The following is a 23,552-nucleotide window of genomic DNA, read 5'->3' as shown; positions in this document are numbered from 1 at the left end:
TAAAGGAAAAGATCAATGGATCAAAACCCGAGTATACTCGGGTTTTGGCGCTCAACGCATGGTGAGATAACCCGACTTTACTCATGTTTGGCCGTGAAAGAGTTAATAATCCACCATCATTTAAATGTAAGAGCGGGGGGGAAATATTGAACATTTAGTTCATATCGTTATTGAATTGATTCTTAAAATCTCAAAGATTGATCTTTCAATCACGTCTCTCCACCCTCCTCCCTCTCCTCTGCTACCTCCTCTCTCCTCCGTCCGCTCTACCGTATACTTCTCCCAGGTTCCCAGTGAGCCGGATGTAGCCAGGCACGCCTCTCTCTACCACCAGGTGGCGCTGGTCCTGTTGCCATGGCTCTTGCCAGGCAGTGAGTACCTGGCCCATGAACTCCTCTCCACCATCATCTTCAGCAAGGACTTCATACCGTGAGTTTCTGTAACAACTTTATTTGGTCGAGAATCTGCAACAAATCTGGATTAGTGACGTTGTAAACTGAGGCTAGTGGCTTTAATGTTGGTATTCCTGGCTTCTGTTACCAGTGTAACGTAAAGGCAATTGCTAATGTAATATAGAAGCACTAAGGAGCAGCAACAGCAGAATAGAAGCACTAAAGAGCAGCAACAGCAGAATAGAAGCACTAAGGAGCAGCGACAGTAGAATAGAAGCACTAAGGTGCAGCAACAGTAGAATAGAAGCACTAAGGAGCAGCAACAGTAGAATAGAAGCACTAAGGAGCAGCAACAGTAGAATAGAAGCACTAAAGAGCAGCAACAGTAGAATAGAAGCACTAAAGAGCAACAACAGTAGAATAGAAGCACTAAGGTGCAGCAACAGTAATAGAAGCACTAAAGAGCAGCAACAGTAGAATAGAAGCACTAAGGAGCAGCAACAGTAGAATAGAAGCACTAAAGAGCAGCAACAGTAGAATAGAAGCACTAAAGAGCAGCAACAGTAGAATAGAAGCACTAAGGTGCAGCAACAGCAGAATAGAAACTAAAGAGCAGCAACAGTAGAATAGAAGCACTAAGGAGCAGCAACAGTAGAATAGAAGCACTAAGGAGCAGCAACAGTAGAATAGAAACACTAAGGAGCAGCAACAGTAATAGAAGCACTAAAGAGCAGCAACAGTAGAATAGAAGCACTAAGGAGCAGCGACAGTAGAATAGAAGCACTAAGGAGCAGCAACAGTATAATAGAAGCACTAAAGAGCAGCGACAGTAGAATGGAAGCACTAAGGAGCAGCAACAGTAGAATAGAAGCACTAAGGAGCAGCAACAGTAGAATAGAAGCACTAAAGAGCAGCAACAGTAGAATAGAAGCACTAAAGAGCAGCAACAGTAGAATAGAAGCACTAAGGTGCAGCAACAGTAATAGAAGCACTAAAGAGCAGCAACAGTAGAATAGAAGCACTAAGGAGCAGCAACAGTAGAATAGAAGCACTAAAGAGCAGCAACAGTAGAATAGAAGCACTAAAGAGCAGCAACAGTAGAATAGAAGCACTAAGGTGCAGCAACAGTAATAGAAGCACTAAAGAGCAGCAACAGTAGAATAGAAGCACTAAGGAGCAGCGACAGTAGAATAGAAGCACTAAAGAGCAGCGACAGTAGAATAGAAGCACTAAGGAGCAGCAACAGTAGAATAGAAGCACTAAGGAGCAGCAACAGTAATAGAAGCACTAAAGAGCAGCAACAGTAGAATAGAAGCACTAAGGTGCAGCAACAGTAATAGAAGCACTAAAGAGCAGCAACAGTAGAATAGAAGCACTAAGGAGCAGCAACAGTATAATAGAAGCACTAAGGAGCAGCAACAGTAGAATAGAAGCACTAAGGAGCAGCAACAGTAGAATAGAAGCACTAAGGAGCAGCAACAGTAGAATAGAAGCACTAAAGAGCAGCAACAGTAGAATAGAAGCACTAAGGTGCAGCAACAGCAGAATAGAAACTAAAGAGCAGCAACAGTAGAATAGAAGCACTAAGGAGCAGCAACAGTAGAATAGAAGCACTAAGGAGCAGCAACAGTAGAATAGAAGCACTAAGGAGCAGCAACAGTAGAATAGAAGAACTAAAGAGCAGCAACAGTAGAATAGAAGCACTAAGGAGCAGCGACAGTAGAATAGAAGCAGCAACAGTAGAATAGAAGCACTAAGGAGCAGCGACAGTAGAATAGAAGCACTAAGGTGCAGCAACAGTAGAATAGAAGCACTAAGGAGCAGCAACAGTAGAATAGAAGCACTAAGGAGCAGCAACAGTAGAATAGAAGCACTAAAGAGCAGCAACAGTAGAATAGAAGCACTAAAGAGCAGCAACAGTAGAATAGAAGCACTAAAGAGCAGCAACAGTAGAATAGAAGCACTAAGGAGCAGCAACAGTAGAATAGAAGCACTAAAGAGCAGCAACAGTAGAATAGAAGCACTAAAGAGCAGCAACAGTAGAATAGAAGCACTAAGGTGCAGCAACAGTAATAGAAGCACTAAAGAGCAGCAACAGTAGAATAGAAGCACTAAGGAGCAGCGACAGTAGAATAGAAGCACTAAGGAGCAGCAACAGTATAATAGAAGCACTAAAGAGCAGCGACAGTAGAATGGAAGCACTAAGGAGCAGCAACAGTAGAATAGAAGCACTAAGGAGCAGCAACAGTAGAATAGAAGCACTAAAGAGCAGCAACAGTAGAATAGAAGCACTAAAGAGCAGCAACAGTAGAATAGAAGCACTAAGGTGCAGCAACAGTAATAGAAGCACTAAAGAGCAGCAACAGTAGAATAGAAGCACTAAGGAGCAGCAACAGTAGAATAGAAGCACTAAAGAGCAGCAACAGTAGAATAGAAGCACTAAAGAGCAGCAACAGTAGAATAGAAGCACTAAGGTGCAGCAACAGTAATAGAAGCACTAAAGAGCAGCAACAGTAGAATAGAAGCACTAAGGAGCAGCGACAGTAGAATAGAAGCACTAAGGAGCAGCAACAGTATAATAGAAGCACTAAAGAGCAGCGACAGTAGAATAGAAGCACTAAGGAGCAGCAACAGTAGAATAGAAGCACTAAGGAGCAGCAACAGTAGAATAGAAGCACTAAGGAGCAGCAACAGTAGAATAGAAGCACTAAGGAGCAGCAACAGTAGAATAGAAGCACTAAAGAGCAGCAACAGTAGAATAGAAGCACTAAGGTGCAGCAACAGCAGAATAGAAACTAAAGAGCAGCAGCAGTAGAATAGAAGCACTAAGGAGCAGCAACAGTAGAATAGAAGCACTAAGGAGCAGCAACAGTAGAATAGAAACACTAAGGAGCAGCAACAGTAGAATAGAAGCACTAAAGAGCAGCAACAGTAGAATAGAAGCACTAAAGAGCAGCAACAGTAGAATAGAAGCACTAAGGAGCAGCGACAGTAGAATAGAAGCAGCAACAGTAGAATAGAAGCACTAAGGAGCAGCGACAGTAGAATAGAAGCACTAAGGAGCAGCATAGAAGCACTAAGGAGCAGCAACAGTAGAATAGAAGCACTAAGGAGCAGCAACAGTAGAATAGAAGCACTAAAGAGCAGCAACAGTAGAATAGAAGCACTAAAGAGCAGAATAGAAGCACTAAGGAGCAGCAGGGGTAATACTTTTTTTTTTTGCATATTGGCTTATTTGGCTGCAGGCCAGTGCTGATCATTCATATTAAAAGATGGCAGAGGTCATGCAACTCTCAGGTGAAGTAGAGCATTAACTCCCCAAACCATCTGGATCGATTGTACATTTGCAGTTATGTGGCAGAAGCAGAAGCTAATGGAGATCCAATAAACAAAGAAAAACCAATTATGTTGGCTTTTCAAAACGGTTCTTTTTTCCAGACCACACACCATAAGAAGAAAGTTGTAGGTTTAATCCCATAACGTTCCGGGTCTTGCAGTATGCTGTGGTACTGAGGTTACAGCAGGAAGAAGACAAGACTATTAAAGTGTTTGCGGTTGTGTTTGTAACCAACCACCAGGAAACCGTGGATACATGAAAACCTCCGCCTGGCTTATACTGACGTATTGTACATGTCATCACCCCATTACAGTGGATTGTGAAGGTTGCCTCGGGCATCCTTTTCTCCCCCAGATGGCACGGAGTTGTTTCTTTTACACTGCATTTTGTTCTTTCTAAGTGATACAATCTTGTTCCTAAGACCAAGGCTTAAGTCTGTTTTCTGTTTCCTGTTGTCTGCATGTAATTTGGTTGAAGAAATGAGTAACAGGTTGTTTGGGTGACGGTTGTCTTGGAAGTCTTGACATTTAGCCTGATGACGTGTAATAGCTGCACCAGACCTCTCATTTATCAATATTACAATACCATTAAGACATTTAAAGATGCCGTTTAAAGTGCACTTGAAGCACGGCGCCAAAGCTTATTTAATAAATGTTGATGGCGTGTCGTAAAAATGCTTTCTATACAGCTAGTTAGTTCACTCTGAGGTGACTGGGGCCCATTGTTTTTGAGGCTTTGTTTTTTATTATATCACACCCCCACCCCCTCCCTCTGTCGTGCGTGACTGTACTCAAACATATGGTACACAAGGAACCTGTAGAAGCTGGCCGGAACTACACAGTGTTGTGGCGGCTCTGTCTTTTGCCAATGTTCAAAGATGACAATGTTATTATTATAGAAATTATAACAATTTAATTATTAAGGCGTTCAAAGTAGAGCCCTGAACGATTTAATCTGACAATACTGGCCTCTCACAGACATATCGTATCAGTGTGTTTTTTCTTTTTACAGAACATAATGCAGAGCTCGACAGTGCAAGCATTTCACTCGGATTTGCAACTAAAAATACATGTCTGCAAACCATAGGAGGACATGTGCGAGTAAAGATGATATCCTACAAGCTGACAGTTAAATGATTCCCCACCCTGCTGCATATAGGTCCAATGTTTCCCATATATAGGCTCTCTTTAGTGCTTCTATAATAATAATAATAATAATAATGGATTGGATTTATATAGCGCTCTTCTCTGACTCAGAGCGCTTCACAGAGTCCATTATTCGTTCATACACAGTCATACCGGTGGTGGTAAGCTACAATTGCAGCCAGAGCTGCCCTGAGGCAGACTCACGGAAGCGTTCTATTCTACTGTTGCTGCACCTTAGTGCTTCTATTCTACTGTTGCTGCTCCTTAGTGCTTCTATTCTACTGTTGCTGCTCTTTAGTGCTTCTATTCTACTGTTGCTGCTCTTTAGTGCTTCTATTCTACTGTTGCTGCTCTTAGGTAGATAAAGATATGCCTAGGTAGGAGAAAATCCAAATTCCAAGACGCGCACAGTTCAGCCCTGTGACGACTCCTCTCTGCTGTGTGTGTGTGAGCCAGTGTCACTCCACCAACAGACACACAAGCAACGGGTCCAATGCGTCTAACATACTTTGCATCCTAGCCATCCCTGTATGCCCAAGTCACTGTAAAGTCCTCTGGAACAGTTAAAACAGTTAAACTGACCCTGGAGCAGCTTATAGTGGAACAGTCCTTGGGACCAGTTAAAACAGTTAAACTGACCTGGAGCAGCTCATAGCTGAGCAGTCTTCTGGACCAGTTAAGACAGTTAAACTGACCCTGGAGCAGCTTATAGCGGAGCAGTCCTCTGGACCAGTTGAAACAGTTAAACTGACCCTGGAGCCACTTATAGCGGAGCAGTCCTCTGGACCAGTTAAAACAGTTAAACTGACCCTGGAGCAGCTCATAGTTGAGCAGTCCTCTGGGCGAGTTATGTTTTGTTTTTGTGGAGACAGTGGGGAATGGGAGTGGCTGAGAAGGGCCATTTCCATCTCTCTCTCTCTCTCTCTCTCTCTCTCTCTCTCTCTCTCTCTCTCTCTCTCTCTCTCTCTCTCTCTCTCTCTCTCTCTCTCTTTCTCTCTCTCTTCTCTCTCTTCTCTCTCTCTCTCTCTCCTCTCTCTCTCTCTCTCTCTCTCTCTCCTCTCTCTCTCTCTCTCTCTCTCTCTCTCTTGCTCACTCTTGCTCTCTCTCTCTCTCCCTACCTCCCTCTGTGTCTCTCTCTCTGTATGTTCAATGATTATAAGTAGCCAACTGTTACACTATAAAAACAAACTGGATAGTTGATGATAATATATATTTCACTTCATTAGCTGAAATATTCTAAAATCATAAAATCTGCTATAAGCCATTCTCCCTCTCTCGTGTGTGTGTGTGTGCGTCTTTTATATATAAAAAATTATAATATATAACTATCTGCATTTTTTACTACTATCAGCATCAGCCCAACAAATTGTATGCAATGAATCTTAGCTGCTGATGTATTTATTTTGAAACATATTTAGTCTATGTGTACATAATTGATTTGCTGAGTTCACGCCTCTGCTCTCCTCCAGAGAGGGACACAGCGGGGGACCTGAGGCTATAGAGCTGGCAGAGCTGAAGCTCCATGAAGACGCCCACAGCCCCGCCTCTCCCTCTGCTTCCCCCCAGACAGTAGGCCCTCTCCTCAGAGAAGCCTGTGTGCAGCTCCCCTCCCTCCGAGGCTGCTTCCTCACTCACCTGTCCCACCTCGAGCCCTCCGTCCTGGCGTCCCGGGACACCCATCTGGGCCGGAGCCCCTGGATCAGCTCCCAGCTTCTCCCGGAACTCTCTGGTCCAACCCTGCCCTCGGATTGGGCTTACTTGCCGCTCGTCAGCCTGTACGAGCGAATGGGGGTGTCTGACGGCGGTGGGCTACAGGTAGAGGACCTCCCTCAGGGGTCTCTCCAGGCCGTGACTCACTGTCTCCAGTGGCTGTTGCTGTTGGAGGTCTGGAGGGAGGAGGTGCTCAAGGTACGTGGAGGACAGGGCTTAAATAATAATAATAAATTGTATTTGTATTGCACTTTTCGTTCACTAGGATCCCAAAGTGCTATACAATATATTATGTTCACAGTTGTCCTTGAACCGTCCCTATTGTTCGTCTCAGATAAAATGATTTTTTGCTGAATTTTAATCCCTGTTGGAGGAGAGGAGAGGTAATACTAAGGATGCACTGATCTTTCACAGCTGATGTGGATTCTGAGTGCTGGACTTTTAGTAGATTCAAGATTCAAGAGGTTAATTCATCACATACAAGACATATAGTGAAATGAAGGTGGCCATGCCCGCTTCGATTGTGCAAAAAATACAAATAATAATAGAATAAAAGAATAAAATAGAATAGAAATAAAATAGACATGATAAAAATACTAAGATAAGTACACTTTCTATACAATATACAGTTCTGCCCTATGTTACACTATGCTATCCAGCATCCAGTTATGTAGTTTCTTTTAAAGTGGCCTTTTTTCTTTCCTTTAAAGTGACCTCTTCTTATGTGATTAAAGTGACCTGTGGTGTGTTTGTGTGTGAGAGAGTGCAGAATGTGTGGTATCGAGTATCGACTGATACCGAGTAGCGATCAGATGCATTACTCTTAATGAGCAGTAGTTTTAGAACAGAACTTTCGGTCATTGGACAAATATATTGAGATATAATCCATTTTCTCTATTAGAGAGATCTACTGTAACACGCTTGCATGTGGCGCAAATGCAGTAAATTATGTTATATAACTTAAATAATGAACTTCATGTTTATCATATATACACATAAATAGGTACCTTCAAGTTCATCATATACAACTTAAATATTTACTTTAGATTTGATCAAATATAACTTAAAATAATTACCTTACCTTGTATTTATCAATTTACATACCGGTACATAATCAGCGTGCAGGTGCCCATCCAGAAAAATCATCAACAACGACCATGAGAAACAAGGCCCCTTCCTCATTCCTCATCCCTGTACCTCAAAATATATATCTTTTTTAGTTTTTTTTTTTTAATCTTCTTGAACTGGTTTATATGTATACTTTGTGTTTTTTTTTTAATTCAAGTTATAACCCAGTTTTTGGATGTTGCCAGGAAGTAAATTATTTCCTGCTTCGTACATTATTTGTGCATCTTAAATTCAATCAGATCCATGAACTTCAAAGCATGTGTCTTTTAAGACCACAACTTGTGGTCATCGGACAAAAATATTGAGATATATAACCCATTTTCTCTATTCGAGACATCTAACACGCTTTTATGTACCAAAAATGCAATAAATTATGTTATTTTGCTTTGATTTCTGACATCAAGCCGAATTAAGGAGCCAAATATTAAGACTGTGTCACAGTCCCTGGGGCTATTACCATAAAAAACACCACACACACACACACACACACACACACACACACACACACACACACACACACACACACACACACACACACACACACACACACACAGAGCACAAACAGCACAAACAGCACAAACAGATCGCTGGGCCCTGGGGCTTCAGTCCAAGGAGCCTGTTAGTTAATCCGGCTGTGGGTCTTGGCATCAGTTTTCAGTCTGGGGGGGGGGCAAATAAATTTCCATCTGGTATTATTGGTCTGATGTATTATGAGGCGACAGTGGCTCAGGAGGTAGAGTGAAGTCTGGCAATCAGAAGTTTCCCGGTTGGATTCCGGCTCCTTCCGGGAAGCGTGTCGAAGTGTCCTTGAGCAAGACACTTAACCCCCTAACTGCTCCCGATGAGTTGCCTCTGCCGTCGGTGTGTGAGTGAATGTGAGGCATAAGTTGTAAAGCGCTTTGGATAAAAGCTGTTATATAAATGCAGTCCATTTACCAATATCAGTATCCCTAAGGCTCTTCTCCCAGAAACAAAACATCTTCTCCTGTCCAAACCTCACTTATTCCCTCTGCAGGCATGTGAGTTAAACATATTAAAACGTATGAACATCTAATATTATGATCACTTATCCTGCCTTACAGGACTCCCACTTGGCCAAATGAGCTTTACATGTCATTGGATACAAAAAAACTAAAAACAACATCTTCTGTTCTAGGTGGTTCTCCCTGTAGCCAAGCTGGCCCGTCTGTCCTGTGTATTCCTGTGTTCCAGTGACCTGTTCCTGGAGAGGCCTGTACAGAGACTGACCTGGGCTCTGCTCAGACTGCTTGCCAGGTACACAATGTACACCATGTTCTGTGTCTCGAGAGCTCGGCCGCATCTGACCTCCTACAGTTGAACATAGTTGAGGAAATAGTGTCTGCTAAACTAAACCCTATAGGCCTATCCTTCCTTATAGGGTAAGAATTCTGCACCCCTAGCCCCATTTCCTGTTTCAAGTACAAGTTCAAGTTTGTTTATTATTTGTCACAACGAAATACAGAATACTTTATGATGAAATGCTGAGAGTGTGCTACATACAGTAAAAATAAAGTACGGTATGTAAAAAAAGTTATTAAGAAGTAAAAAGTAAGTAAAGTCAATATACATAATATACAATACAGTGTAAAATGAGTAACAGTGAGGTACAATGCAGAGGTACAAAACTTAGGGTAGGGTGCAAATGAGGTATGAATGTAGTGCAAATCTCTTTAATAATAGATAAATATAAAGTGTGTTAACCCTTTAATCGCCAAGGACGCCTTAACACGTCATTCCCCGCCATGCTAATTCTGCCAATGACGCCATAACACGTCATTGAGATCAATATTTCAAAAATCTGTGATGGCAATCATATTTCTCCCGCGGAGACTTGAGATCTACTGTTGATCCCCTCTCAACTCTCCAACGGTTCAAGAGCGCCATCTGGTGGCCGATCGGCGGATCGCCCAAACAGCAAACCGGAAACGGAAACTGGTGCTCATCCAAATTCGGTCCGACCACTCGCTATAGCTCCCGGGACTGGAGCTCGACACAATGGATAGCGATCTGTTACCAATAACTCGATAAACAACATGATTTGGACGTATATACTATTATTCAACCTGGAGATGGATCGCATATTTCAACATCCCATAATAGAAATCTTTTTGCTCCACGCTCATCGCCCAACGGCCCGAGGAGACTGGGGTAAGTTTCAGCGTTTATTATTACCGTGTTCGATACAAACTGATCTAATGATCATATCACCCACACTACATGAATCATCTAACGTTGGCCACGGAATTATAAACGACCCCCCCCCCCATCCGGTCAACATCAGATGATAAGTAGTAACTTCTAGAAGCACGTCCATTTGAAATTTTTTATCTGGCGCCGATCGCTATCAAACTGTATTTGATCATCAATATAATGCATTTAGGGCTATAAATCACGTTCTGCAGAATGCTGCAGAAAACGATAAAAACATATTTATACTTTAGACCGTATTTTAGTATGAATATGTGAATGAAAAAGTAAAACGTTCCTACATCCTGAACGATAGATAATTGATGTTGAATGGGCCATAGTAATGTCAATTTAGCAATACAATTTAAAAAGTTATAGCCCTGCAAAGAAGGGGAACTTCTCCATAGACAAATAGAGCTGGCAGAGGATGGTATAAGGATGTACATAAGCGTGGCAGTGAAAGGGTTAAAGTGTCTAAAGTGAATAAAGTGAGTGGTAAGGTGAGTGTTTGTTTAAAGTGAGTGTGTACATGTGGATGTGTGTGCAGTGTGTGTAGATGATGGGTTGTTACATAGTGTCATTGTCATTGAGCATCCTGATTGCCTGATGGCAATGGTGCCAATCCACTCTCTACAAGCCCTGAAATAAACCTAGTCTGAAGAGCAGCACGGCTTGTGCTTAGAAAGGAATCTTAGCACTTGACAACGTCATTAAAATAGGGCTAGGAGTCCAACATTATGAACCTACCCTTTAACCACTAGGACCAGCTGAGAACACAATTGTTCAAACACTGGGGTCACAGGTATTTCAATAAGGGGTCGCCTGCCAAAAGGTTGTGAAACCCCTGAAAGAAAAGGCTTAGAGCCGATACAAACATACCACCGAGGATAAGTAGTTGGATCTCTCCTGCACACAGGCCATCCAGGCTGGAATCTCTGGACTTGAACGTCCCTCCTCCGGGCCTCGCCTCCTTCCAGGACCTGTACTCTGTCCTGCTGGACCAGTACGAGTCTGTGTCCTTCGGAGACCAGCTGTTCGGCTGCTGGATCCTGCTGCCCCTGCAGAGGACCTACAGCGTCACCATGAGGCTGGCCGTCTTCGGAGAGCATGTGGGCATGCTGAGGTCACTGGGGGTCCCTTTGGCACAGGTGACGACGATGATGATGATGATGATGATGATGATGATGATGATGATGATGATGATGATGATGATGATTAAGGATGTCTGGATTGTGTGGTTTGTTCTGGAGCCATTTTACCATAGCCAGTAGATGGGGCTTTGAGACCCCTGTCTGTTGTGTCATTTACAGGCTTTGATGACCATGATACAATAACATTTCTGATGTTATGTCTCTCTGGTCTCTACCTGCACACTTCCTCTGACCTGACTTTCTATTAATTGTTGATTTTAAATGTGTGCAAATAAAGAAAGAAATACTCACACTACCACTCTCTCTCTCTCTCTTTCTCTCTCTCTCTCTCTACCCCTCCCTCCCTCCCTCCCAGCTGTCTATCCCTATAGAGCGCTTCACCTCCCCTCCCGAAGACTCCCTTCCTCTCCTCCATCTCTACTTCCGCTCCATGGTGACGGGGGGCCTGAGGCGGTGCTGGTGTCCCGTCCTGTACGTGGTCGCTCTGTCTCACCTCAACTCCTTCATCTTCTCCCAGGATGCCGCCGTACAGGTACAGTTGAATAGAATAGATTATTATATTTCTATTACCGGTATGTAACAAATAATAAGAAAACAAACACAAACTAAAATAATGACCAATACAATGGTCCGGAAAAGGAGTAGGAAGACGTACACTTATATGGTCCTACTCCCTTTCGTATACAGTAACTTAAATAACAAACTTCATGTTTAGCATGTATACACACAAATAATTACCGGGTACCTTCCAAGTTCACAAGTTAAATATTTACCTTCGTTTTGATCAAATATAACTTAAAAGATTTACCTTACTGTCAATCACTTTACACATACATAATTATCGTGCAGGTGCCCATCCCAACAATCACATAGAAAAACAACAACAACAACAACAACAATGAGCATCTCAGTCCTCAGAGAAACAGGCCCGGTCTTCATTCCTCATTGAACTGGTTTATATCCATACTTTGCACGAGTTCAACGTCTCTAGACCATTCCACAAATTGAAATACAGAGTAGTACAAGCACACTGTTTTCTTTTTTTGTATTAGATTAAACTGTCAGTTTAATTTAGTTATAACCCTCCTCTCGGTCTGAGAAAAATGTTGCATGTTGCCAGGAAGTAAATCATTTCTTGCTTTGTACATTAAAACAGCATATTATTGTGCTTATGAAATCCTACATTGTTTATTATCCTCATAGCTCTTTTTAGTAGTGTGCATAATGAGTGTGTGTTTGTACGTTACCCCACACCCCCACCTCTAGTCATTCAGATATAGTAATACAAGTGAATAATAATGATGGTAATAATAATAATAATAATAATACTAATACTAATAATAAGCTTTATTTGTATAACACATGTTGTGGAATATTTTAAATGAGCCAAGACAGTGAACTGTAGAAATTCAGATGAGTCAAATTGTAAAAAAAAAAGAAAAAAAAAGTATCCTCAGTTTACAATCGGAGTCAAGTCTAAACACGAGCATCTGACCAGAAAGTGAGAAAGAGCTCTGGTCAGACTTACAATTAACACATTTCAGGCCAACCCCGAGATATCTCGGGTTAACCCGCCATGCGCTGGGCGCCAAGACCTGAGATATCTCGGGTTTTAATCGATATTTATTTTATTAGCTATATCCATACATTTTTCATCCATCCAGCCTGACGTTATCATTGCGAATGGGTCTGAGCTCGCAAAGGGCAAATACCGCCGCCTAACGTCTCCCGGATGGTATTGCACATCATTGGAATCCCTCTGGCTGGGGCTGTGCATCGATCTAAGAAGTCCTTTCCAGGTTTTACTTCTCGGGCATGCAGTAACGTTATAACGGATGGACTGGGGACACTCGGAGCAGCGTGGATTATGTGTTTTGGACATATAACGTTGGATCAATAAACGTGATCAATATTTGGAATGGCGATCAGGAATTGGATGAATCTTTTTGCACTACATCAGATGTGAGGTAAGGACTTTATGTTACGAATCTTGGGTTAATCCGATGTTTCTTTCACCGCCATCGGAGCGTGTATGTGTGTGTGTGTGTGTGAGGTTCGCGCCGACCAAAGTACGGAGAAGCGATTTTTCAGACCCCGCTTCTGTTCGCGCATGATGACACATAATATCGATAATCTAGCGTTTATTTGAAAACGATTCATAAATCAAGCGACAAATGGCACGATTTCTAATTAAATACATTGAAGCTCGATTTGCTGGAGTTTATTGAGATTAGACCGAACGCTCTAGAAATATATTCATATTCATCACGGTATAAAACGGAAATGTATGTATGAAAAAATTATCTGTTTCGTGCATGTTGACTGGAAGCAACTCACTGACGATCAACGTGTTATTTAGATCTATTGCTATTATATTTTATCTATTTTAAGCACGCGCAAGTAAGTCCTATCCTACATTGGATAAAGCACTGGCGCTGAAGGGCCATCAGCGCCCTCTGCTGTTGGCCCCCAATGAGTTAAGTACCAGCTGGGAATCACAAATGAAAACAAAGATGAGAAAATTAAAACAAAGATGGGTTTAGGGGTTTTGTCATGTCTCACACAAGACTGATATGAAGAGAACAAGATGTGATTCTTCTTGGACGTGTCATATCGTTAGGTTATAGCTATAACCAAGTTCTGTTAATTAGGGGTGACGCTTGGCATCACTCTGCACTATCTCGCGTACGTGCACGCGCACTGAATAAATTCCACAAATGTACCTTTAATACCAGTATTAGTCTGACAACACCCCTTGTAACTGAGGGGTACAATTCCCTGACTGTATTGTTAGATATGATACTTACTACCACTACCTCTTGTACTTTAGACTCTGGCCACCCAGTACTAGGCATAAATAATTATGGTAAACACTCCCACGTAGATGAAACGATCCAACACAAATGTACCAAGTCGAAAGTCTGCGTTTAATAATAATTAATACATAGCAAAAGGTATGTAGAGCAATCACTTAATTACATTTATGATTTGAAATAGGATGCACTTTTATGGCAAATGAGTATTCGTTGGTATATCAATAGAGAACGTCCAATCTCTGGTGGCGCAGGCGGTAAATATACAACCTGGAATATTTAAGGAATAATAGCAATGATACTTTAATGATTATAGAACTGGATACACTAGGGGGGAATTCCGGTCGCTTGTAAGACAACTGGAGAAGGGGGGGGGGGGGTAGAGTCTGGCTGTATCCGTCTGGCCGAGGGTATCCTGGGAGAACCCACGGTTGTGCGGCTCGGTGCCTCAGCGATCCTCGATCCACAGATGAAAGCAGTTGGACTCTCTGTGGGCCGGCTTCCTCCGGTCCACGATGGAGAGACGTGAAGCGACCTCGTCGTGTAGAGCGTCTCCTCACCTGTCGTCCTCTCCGGGGGGGGGGGGTTTCCAACACACGGCAGTGTTGGTCTTTATCCATAGAATAATCACTGTATACAAAGCATAATCCGTGCCTGGGAAGGCGGGCTGTCGTCGGTAGAATAATCCGGTATGCAGGTCCACTCGCTCGTCGGCTCTGGGGCTCCTCGGGTGCAGCCTCACATGGGGTCGGCCACCCTGGATAAGCAGCCAGTTCTACCCGAAACGATGGGGGGACTGACTACGATAGTATTCTCACCGCACGAAGCACTACATATGAATAGACTATTATTAGCTTAATAGACTACGTCCAACTCGACGATATAGTGCCAAATATGACTATTCAAATATTAATATACACGATGTCTCAATACCGATGGTAGGCCGTACTTGGCCGTACTCCCACACGTGGCGTCGCGGGGAGGCTTTACGTCTGTCACTCTATTGGAGGGTAAGAAACTGGACTAAAAGAAAGTCCTACTTTAGTAGCGCAGTATATATACGCACTATGAACAAATAGTACCCTTTGTGGTGCGGTAGCCAGATTCCTACGCGGAACTAGGACTTGTTCGTACATGTTGAGCGGTACGTTTGAACTGGGTCTGGGGGGTATGGCAGCCTGGCACCAAGGTCTCGACCAATAGTAGAATGGAGACTATTATGGGATGTTCAGTAGGCTAGAATGGATATTCAATGCATATTGTACAAGGAATATACAAGGGATATCAGGGAATATTAGAGAATATACAAATACAATTAAATATATATATATAAATAAATATATATATTCGGTTTAATCTGGCCCTTCACAACAGCCACCCCCTGATTGGTCCCAGACCTAATCAGTTAAGCAGAGACAGATTAATCGCGTTGTCTATTTACACATAAGGGTTTGCTGTAGGGGTCAGTCAACTTCACAAAGTCATAGGGTTATAGGGTCATGGTCATCATCGATTGTGTCTGGGAGTCGGGGCAGTTCTATGAGCCTCGCCACGGGACGGGTGTAAGTGCGACCCTGGACAAGCACTTCAGCTGCTCGGACCTTGCCGTCGGCACCGGTGATCACTTTGCTTACGCGGCCGGCCGGCCACATAGCTCTGGGCAGTGATTGATCAATAATCATGACGACTGTTCCTTCTGTCAAATTGTCTCTCTCCTTTACCCACTTCTGGCGGGTCTGTAGAGACGGTAGGTAGTGCAGTAGGAATGTCCTTTGTTGTGCACTCTCTATGGTAGTGCAATCATCTATGTTGGGGTCTGCGGAGATAACAGTGCTCAATCCACAGAACATAGGTTTCTTATTCTCAGCCTCCTCTTGACTGGCTTCCCTCGGGATAGGCGTGGGCCACTCTCCTTCCGGGAGCTTTAGGAATGCTGGGCCGTCACTGTAGACATTGCGACGGGTGAGGTCATCTAGGGGCATTCCCCGGGTGATGACGTCAGCTGGGTTCTGTTTTGTATCAACGTAGCGCCACTCTGTTTCTCCGGTTAACTCTTCGGTTAAGTCTTGAATCTCGGTGACTCTGACTCCCACGAAGACTTTGTACTTGCATGAGTCCGATTTGATCCAGGCGAGTACTGTCGTGGAATCTGACCACAGGATTGTTCTAGACACCGGTATGGTGAGCTCACGTTGGATGAGCGTGGCTAGGTGCGCTCCGGCTAGGGCTGCGCAGAGCTCTAGACGTGGGATAGATTGTTGCTTGCGTGGGGCTATTCTCGAGCGGGCGAGGACAAATGCTGTGTAGATCTCTCCCCCCTCTTCTTGGGCCCGCAAGTAGGCTACTGATCCGTATGCGACCTCTGAGGCGTCACTGAAGACGTGTAAGTCCATTTTACATGTCTCTGGCCTCACCGTGGGTGGGAAGTAGCTTCGGCGCATATTAACGCCTGGGAGTGAGTGGAGCTCCATCTCCCACTCTCTCCAGGTGGATGCAAGGTGTGCGGGAATGGGGTCGTCCCAGCCCTGGTCCTTGTCCCACAATGCTCGTACAATCATTTTTGCCCTGGTGGTGTACGGTAGAATACATCCTAGCGGGTCATATTGTCGGGCGAGTGTTGTGTACACACTCCGTCTGGTGGTCGGCGCCGCCGCCGGCCTTCCCTGCTCCGTAGTCAGGGGCTTGTGTCTGTAGTGAAGCGAATCTGTTTTGAATCGCCACACCAATCCCAGGGTCATCTCCTGGGCTTCTCCCGGGATTGTAGCCATCCAGGTCTCGCTGCTGGCTGCCTTGTCCTCGGAGGAGAGGCTGCGCAGTACTTGCGGATCGCTGCTGGCCCACTGCCTGAGATCAAAGCCGCCTTTGATCAATGAGGCGCGGAGTTTAATCAGGAGAGCCTCGGCTTCTTCCTGGGTTGAAAGGCTTTGTAGACAGTTGTCTACGTAGAAGCTGTTCTTTACGCTGTGTCGGACCTCTTCGTCCGCTGCTGGGTCCTCTGCTACATGTTTCTGTAGTGCAAATGTAGCACAGCAGGGGCTGCACGTCGTTCCGAAGGGGAGGACTTCCCATTGGTAGATGGCTGGGTGCTCATCTCCTGGCTTCTCTCTCCATAGGAACCGTAACAGGGGCTTGTCCTCCTCTACTAATCTCACCTGCAGGAACATTCCTTTAATGTCCCCGCTGATGGCCACCTTTTCCTGGCGGAAGCGGAGTAGAACGCCGAGTAGGGAGGGGCCGAGTGTGGGACCGGGCAGTAACTCTTTATTCAGATTTTGGGATCCGATCTGGTAGCTGCAGTTAAATACTATGCGGTCTTTACCGTTGTGATGGACCTTGTGGTGAGGCACGTACCACGATTCAGTGGTCTGGTTAGCCTCTTTAATGTCCATCTTTGTGACGTGTCCCGCTGTGATGAGCTTCTCAATCTCGGCGCGGTATACACTCTCTTGGGCGGGGTTCTTGGCTAAGCGCCGCTCCGTGTTCAGCAGGTACCGTTCTGTGGCGTCTGTCTTGGCGTGGAAAGTAGGCATTCCTTCTCGCCGCAGGAGTGGCGTGGCGTATCTCAACACGCCGTTGACCGGGACTCTCTTGGTCCCTGTCTCGAGGAGGTGAATGGCGTAAATGTCATCTTTAGAGCGAATGTCTTTCTTTCCGTTCTTAAAGGGCATTTGTTCCAAGGTCCATAGCCGCTCTACGTGTTGCAGGAGTGCGGTTTCTCCCTCTGTGACTCGGGAGTGGAGACATCTAGTGGCTGTACTTCGGTTGAGAGATTTGGCGAGCGGGCCTTGGAGAGTCCATCCCAAACGGGTCTCGACTGCTGCAGGACAGCCTCGGGGTCCGGTATGAACCCGGTCTATCGGGACAATGAGGTCTGCATGGTCGGAGCCTATCAACAGGGTCGGCATAGCATTGTCTATGAGCGGGATCGGTAACTTGCGCAGATGTGCATATTTCTCCATCAGCTTGGCGACGGGGTATGTGTACCGCGACAGTCCTATTTCTTGGCTGGTGAAAGCGTCTGTAATCTGGTACCGTCGCTCAGGCTGGCCGCTTGCTGCGATAGAGAATGAGACATTCTCGCCCTTTATCGTCTTCAAATCTCGTCTTATTGTCCGAATTGTCATTTGGGTTTCGCTTCCTCGCAGCCCTAGCTGGGCCGCAGCGGAGGCGAGCAGAAGGGTCTTCTCTGACCCGTCATCGAGGACGGCGTAAGTGTCCAGGACTTTATTCTGGTAGCTTAGTGTCACACGCACTACTTTTAGGAGTACTCGGGCTCCACTGCTGCTGGCGGGATCGATGTACATGACGCTCGCTTTGCTGCTGGATGGTGCGGGTGAAGGGCGCCTTCTGTTACTGTCGTGAAGTATGTCCAGATGGGCTCCATCGCACTTGGTGCACCTTTTCTTTAAGCGGCATTCGGCTGCCATGTGTGAGCGCGCACAGCGAAAACAGCGCTTGTTGGACTTTATCCATTGACTTGCTTCCTCCGCGTTCAGCTTGGGGAAGGAGTCACATTGCGCTAGCCAGTGTTCTTTCTCACAGTAGGGGCACACTATCTTCCACTTCTCCGTTCTGGAGGGGGTACTGTGGCTCCTGCTGCTCGGTACTGACTCCGATTGGTGCATCACAGTCACCGATCTTCTTCCATCATTTAGTCGTCTGGTTCCTTCTCTGGAGCCAGGGGTGCTCCGTCCGAATGTATCTAGCCGTAGGCTGCTGACTTCTCTCGCCAGGAAGTCTGCTAGATCGAGGAGGTTCGGTTCGGGGCCATTCGGGTCTCGGTGGTCTCTCTGCCGCCTAAAACGCTCCTGTCGAGCGGGCGGCAGCTTCTCCAAGATCCTTTCCACATTTGAGTTGGCGTAAAGTTCATGCCTCCCCTTCTCTCTCTGCGCTCCCAACATCCCTACCAGGGACTGCACTCTGATGGACAGGTCGTCCAGTGCTCGATTGTCTATTGCTGGGGGTAAGCGGTCGATGTGTCGGATCTCCTGGATCACGTAATCCCATATGCGCCCATACCTCTGGTCCAATGCTACCAGCGCTGCTGTGTATGGGGTGGTGGAAGTCGCGTAGGCGAGCGCTATATTATGTGCGCGGGGTACCTTTAAGTGCTTCAGTAGGATGGCGTATTTATGGCGTTCATCCAATACATCCACCAACATGGTCTCCAGACACATGCAGAGTTCTGTATACTGGGCCCGGTTCTCTTGGGTGAAGTCGGGTACCATAGGCGTGCCAATGTATGACGCTGACTGTGGATACATCGGCGAGCGTTGGGGGAGAGGCCTCCTAGGCGAGTCTCCTCCCGCTCCTTGGTATGGGCTGGTACCGGCAGTGTACCATGGCCCGCTTGTCCAGGTGCTGTTCCTCGGTGCGGGTCGTGCGTCGTGCTCACCCGTGTATAGAGTCGGGGGTCTGTAGCGCAGCTCCGCGGGAGTATAGCCTGGGCTGTACCGGACCTCCTGGGCCGGTAGAGTACTGTGCTCTCGTCGGGCGTGGTTCTCCTCCTCTTCCTCTTCGTCTTCAGTTAGGTCATCCAGTGCTTGTAGTCTCTGGTTTAGCCTCTCCACAGGATATGCTGCTCCTTCCCGGTTGCTAGGTCTCGCTTGGACCGGTGGGGGGAGGTGGTCTGTGGGGGGTATAGACCTCGTCTGTTGGTCAAGTTCAGGGTTGTTTACTCGGCTAGGGGATGCCGCCCTGGAGGTGTGTCTAGACGAGTTCCTGGAGCCTCTGGCGGAGGGAGAGGGTGTTGTCCGTCTGATCAGCTGTTCTATTAGTTGCGCTTGCTGTCTGTCGCGCTCTGCGTCCCGTAGAGCACCAGCAGCTGCTCGCTGGCTGTCTGCTCGGTCTCGGGCCACATTCTCTTCCATCTGAATGCGTCTTATTTCTAGACGTATATGCTCTTCTTCGCTCCGCTGCTGGATCTGCAGTCGGTCGCGTTCAGCAGCGGCGTTCAGGCTGATGAGGAAGGCCTGCTGTAGGGTCCTCTCTGCCTCGCTGGGAGAAGGCGGTTGTATAGGGGAGCCTTCCCTCGGGGTACTCCTTGCGGAGCCTTGGAGCTCTATCTCCACGGTGCTCTCCCCGTCTTCTTCCGTGCCGAGTTCTCTCTCGGTAGCGTTGTATTCCTCCCGGGACTCATCGGGGACTACTTCTTCAGTACTGGCGGGGTGTGAAGTCATGTCTGGTTCCCACTGGTCCCCACCGTGAGCCTGGTCAGTTGCATTAGAACCCGTAGGGGCCTCTATGGTCGGGGTAGTCTGGGCGTTGGGGTTAGACATACTTTTACTTTCTAGTTTTACCGCGTTTACTGTTAGTAGAAGACTAGGTTGTTGACTGACAGCGTAAGCCTCTAAGTACTGAGGGAGCCGTCGTTCGCGCTGCGGGCGTTGGTTAGGAGGATCGTTTCGTGGAGTGTTCATCATAGGCCATTTCAATATTAATAACACTATATTAATATTACACTAATTACCATCCGGCTCGAAGGACCAATTGTAACTGAGGGGTACAATTCCCTGACTGTATTGTTAGATATGATACTTACTACCACTACCTCTTGTACTTTAGACTCTGGCCACCCAGTACTAGGCATAAATAATTATGGTAAACACTCCCACGTAGATGAAACGATCCAACACAAATGTACCAAGTCGAAAGTCTGCGTTTAATAATAATTAATACATAGCAAAAGGTATGTAGAGCAATCACTTAATTACATTTATGATTTGAAATAGGATGCACTTTTATGGCAAATGAGTATTCGTTGGTATATCAATAGAGAACGTCCAATCTCTGGTGGCGCAGGCGGTAAATATACAACCTGGAATATTTAAGGAATAATAGCAATGATACTTTAATGATTATAGAACTGGATACACTAGGGGGGAATTCCGGTCGCTTGTAAGACAACTGGAGAAGGGGGGGGGGGGGGGTAGAGTCTGGCTGTATCCGTCTGGCCGAGGGTATCCTGGGAGAACCCACGGTTGTGCGGCTCGGTGCCTCAGCGATCCTCGATCCACAGATGAAAGCAGTTGGACTCTCTGTGGGCCGGCTTCCTCCGGTCCACGATGGAGAGACGTGAAGCGACCTCGTCGTGTAGAGCGTCTCCTCACCTGTCGTCCTCTCCGGGGGGGGGGGGGTTTCCAACACACGGCAGTGTTGGTCTTTATCCATAGAATAATCACTGTATACAAAGCATAATCCGTGCCTGGGAAGGCGGGCTGTCGTCGGTAGAATAATCCGGTATGCAGGTCCACTCGCTCGTCGGCTCTGGGGCTCCTCGGGTGCAGCCTCACATGGGGTCGGCCACCCTGGATAAGCAGCCAGTTCTACCCGAAACGATGGGGGGACTGACTACGATAGTATTCTCACCGCACGAAGCACTACATATGAATAGACTATTATTAGCTTAATAGACTACGTCCAACTCGACGATATAGTGCCAAATATGACTATTCAAATATTAATATACACGATGTCTCAATACCGATGGTAGGCCGAACTTGGCCGTACTCCCACACGTGGCGTCGCGGGGAGGCTTTACGTCTGTCACTCTATTGGAGGGTAAGAAACTGGACTAAAAGAAAGTCCTACTTTAGTAGCGCAGTATATATACGCACTATGAACAAATAGTACCCTTTGTGGTGCGGTAGCCAGATTCCTACGCGGAACTAGGACTTGTTCGTACATGTTGAGCGGTACGTTTGAACTGGGTCTGGGGGGTATGGCAGCCTGGCACCAAGGTCTCGACCAATAGTAGAATGGAGACTATTATGGGATGTTCAGTAGGCTAGAATGGATATTCAATGCATATTGTACAAGGAATATACAAGGGATATCAGGGAATATTAGAGAATATACAAATACAATTAAATATATATATATAAATAAATATATATATTCGGTTTAATCTGGCCCTTCACAACACCCCTCATCAGCTTACCTTCATAAGCAGGTGTGTGGTCACCTGCTCTCCTCCTTCCCAAGCTTTCACCACAAGGTGAGGTCAAGGGCTGCAGCGGCCGTCGGATGCCAAGCGTCACCCCTAATTAACAGAACTTGGTTATAGCTATAACCTAACGTTCTGTTCCATTAGGGGCTCTGCTTGGCATCACTCTGCACAAAGGGAGGCCAAGCGGAGCCACTGGCCGACAAATACACCCCGCTGACAGCCCCCCACAACCATCAGAACAGGGAGGGCCGAGCCCCCCCGACCCACCCTAATGGAGGGCACCCCCCCTATTAGGGGCTTCACGGGAGGGCGACGGACCCGACCGTGCGAAGAGGCACTCAAGCAACTCAACGCACAGGGTGAGCAGACCGTGGCTTGACCCCACGACTACACACACGCACAACCCGCATGCCACCCGGGAACGAACGGAGGAACAACCTCGTTACTGCCCCCAGAATCACGGGGTCAAGGGCAAACCCAACCCCGTGGCAAGGCCGTAGCAGCGGAGCGCGAAGGAAGACCCAGACCCACCAAAAGGACTGGACTCCCTGGAATGGGGGCCCGGAGAAGTCCATGATGCCAGCATCAAGACCCCACCAGGTGGGCACGTAGTGCCCCGCCCCCCACATCGCCAGCGTATTCGGACAAAGGCCCCTCAGCCGAGCGGGCCCCGTCCCCCCAATAGTACACCGCCTGGCACACTGACCCTGCAACAGGCAGTCAGCATGGCCGTAAGCACACAAAAAAGGTTAACCAACGGAAGCAGGCAGCGCACCGGGGAAAAACCAGGCAACAGGCTATTAACCCTAGCCTGGAGACTGCGGACGAGACAGGCGCCAGAGGGGACAGCTGAACACAGCCGCCCCGGCGGAGGGAGCGTAAGCTGGCGGTGTTGCATGACCAAGCCTCCATTTAAAAACCCCCACCCAGAGGGGTCGAGGCAGAGAAGGCTGACACGATTGGCAGACGTCATGAACGTGCAGGGGCACCCTCAACGGTGAACCCGGGAGTTGACACTGCTCCAACACACCAGGGAATCAACCACCCTGGTGTTACCCAACGCGGTGGTTGTTCCTATAACCCAGGGGTCAGGAACCTTTTTGACTGGGAGAGCCATAAAAGCCAAATATTTCTAAATATATTTCATTGAGAGCCATATAGTATTTTTAACATATAATAAATTAAATATGTCTTACTTTTAATGCGACTTCTGGTGCTGCATGGTTTTGCTGATGGCCTTGTAATCTGGTTCATACGTGGTGAGGTTGAGCTTCATGCAGGCGTTGAGGCTTCCATCAGTTAAACGTAAGCGTAGGTTGGTCTTAATGTTCCTCATATGCGAGAATGACTGCCCACATGCATATGTAGAGCCAAACATGGTCAATACGGCAATACTCACGCTGCATTGTGTGGTATGTCACAAGAAGCTCGTTCCAAGTTTTAAGAATCAGCTGGTCTTCAGGTTGAAGATTTTTTATTTCTGTCCACTTGTGTTCCCTCGCCAGCTCTGCTCGCTATATCTTCAGCTACAGATACTATTAGCTGTATCTTCAAAACTAATTTCTGTTTACTTTTAAATGACACAGTATTATTAAGAAATATCACCAGTATAATTTTTTTTTTTTTTTTTTTACTAAAAAAAATTCTGGGAGCCATATGCTGTCACCAGAAGAGCCATATATGGCTCGCGAGCCATAGGTTCCCGACCCCTGCTATAACC

General features: G+C 46.2%; 1 protein-coding gene across 3 annotated transcripts in view; it reads left to right on the top strand.

Annotated features, from left to right (window-relative positions):
• The window catches only part of rpap1 (RNA polymerase II associated protein 1), a 73,426-nt gene that overhangs the window by 40,839 nt on the left and 9,035 nt on the right, over positions 1 to 23,552 (top strand). For all 3 annotated transcript variants that reach the window (XM_084310474.1, XM_084310475.1, XM_084310476.1), the window contains exons 21-25: positions 287 to 429; positions 6,344 to 6,782; positions 8,869 to 8,987; positions 10,837 to 11,068; positions 11,427 to 11,603. In XM_084310474.1, coding sequence (XP_084166600.1) covers positions 287 to 429; positions 6,344 to 6,782; positions 8,869 to 8,987; positions 10,837 to 11,068; positions 11,427 to 11,603 — 1,110 coding nt within the window. The remainder of the gene's footprint in view (positions 1 to 286; positions 430 to 6,343; positions 6,783 to 8,868; positions 8,988 to 10,836; positions 11,069 to 11,426; positions 11,604 to 23,552) is intronic.

This window comes from Notolepis coatsorum (genome assembly GCF_963971535.1).
Source record: "Notolepis coatsorum genome assembly, chromosome: 3".
In the NCBI taxonomy this organism is placed as follows: domain Eukaryota; kingdom Metazoa; phylum Chordata; class Actinopteri; order Aulopiformes; family Paralepididae; genus Notolepis; species Notolepis coatsorum.
The sequence above is the reverse complement of the archived record's forward strand: the minus strand, read 5'-3'. Positions and strand labels throughout refer to the sequence as shown.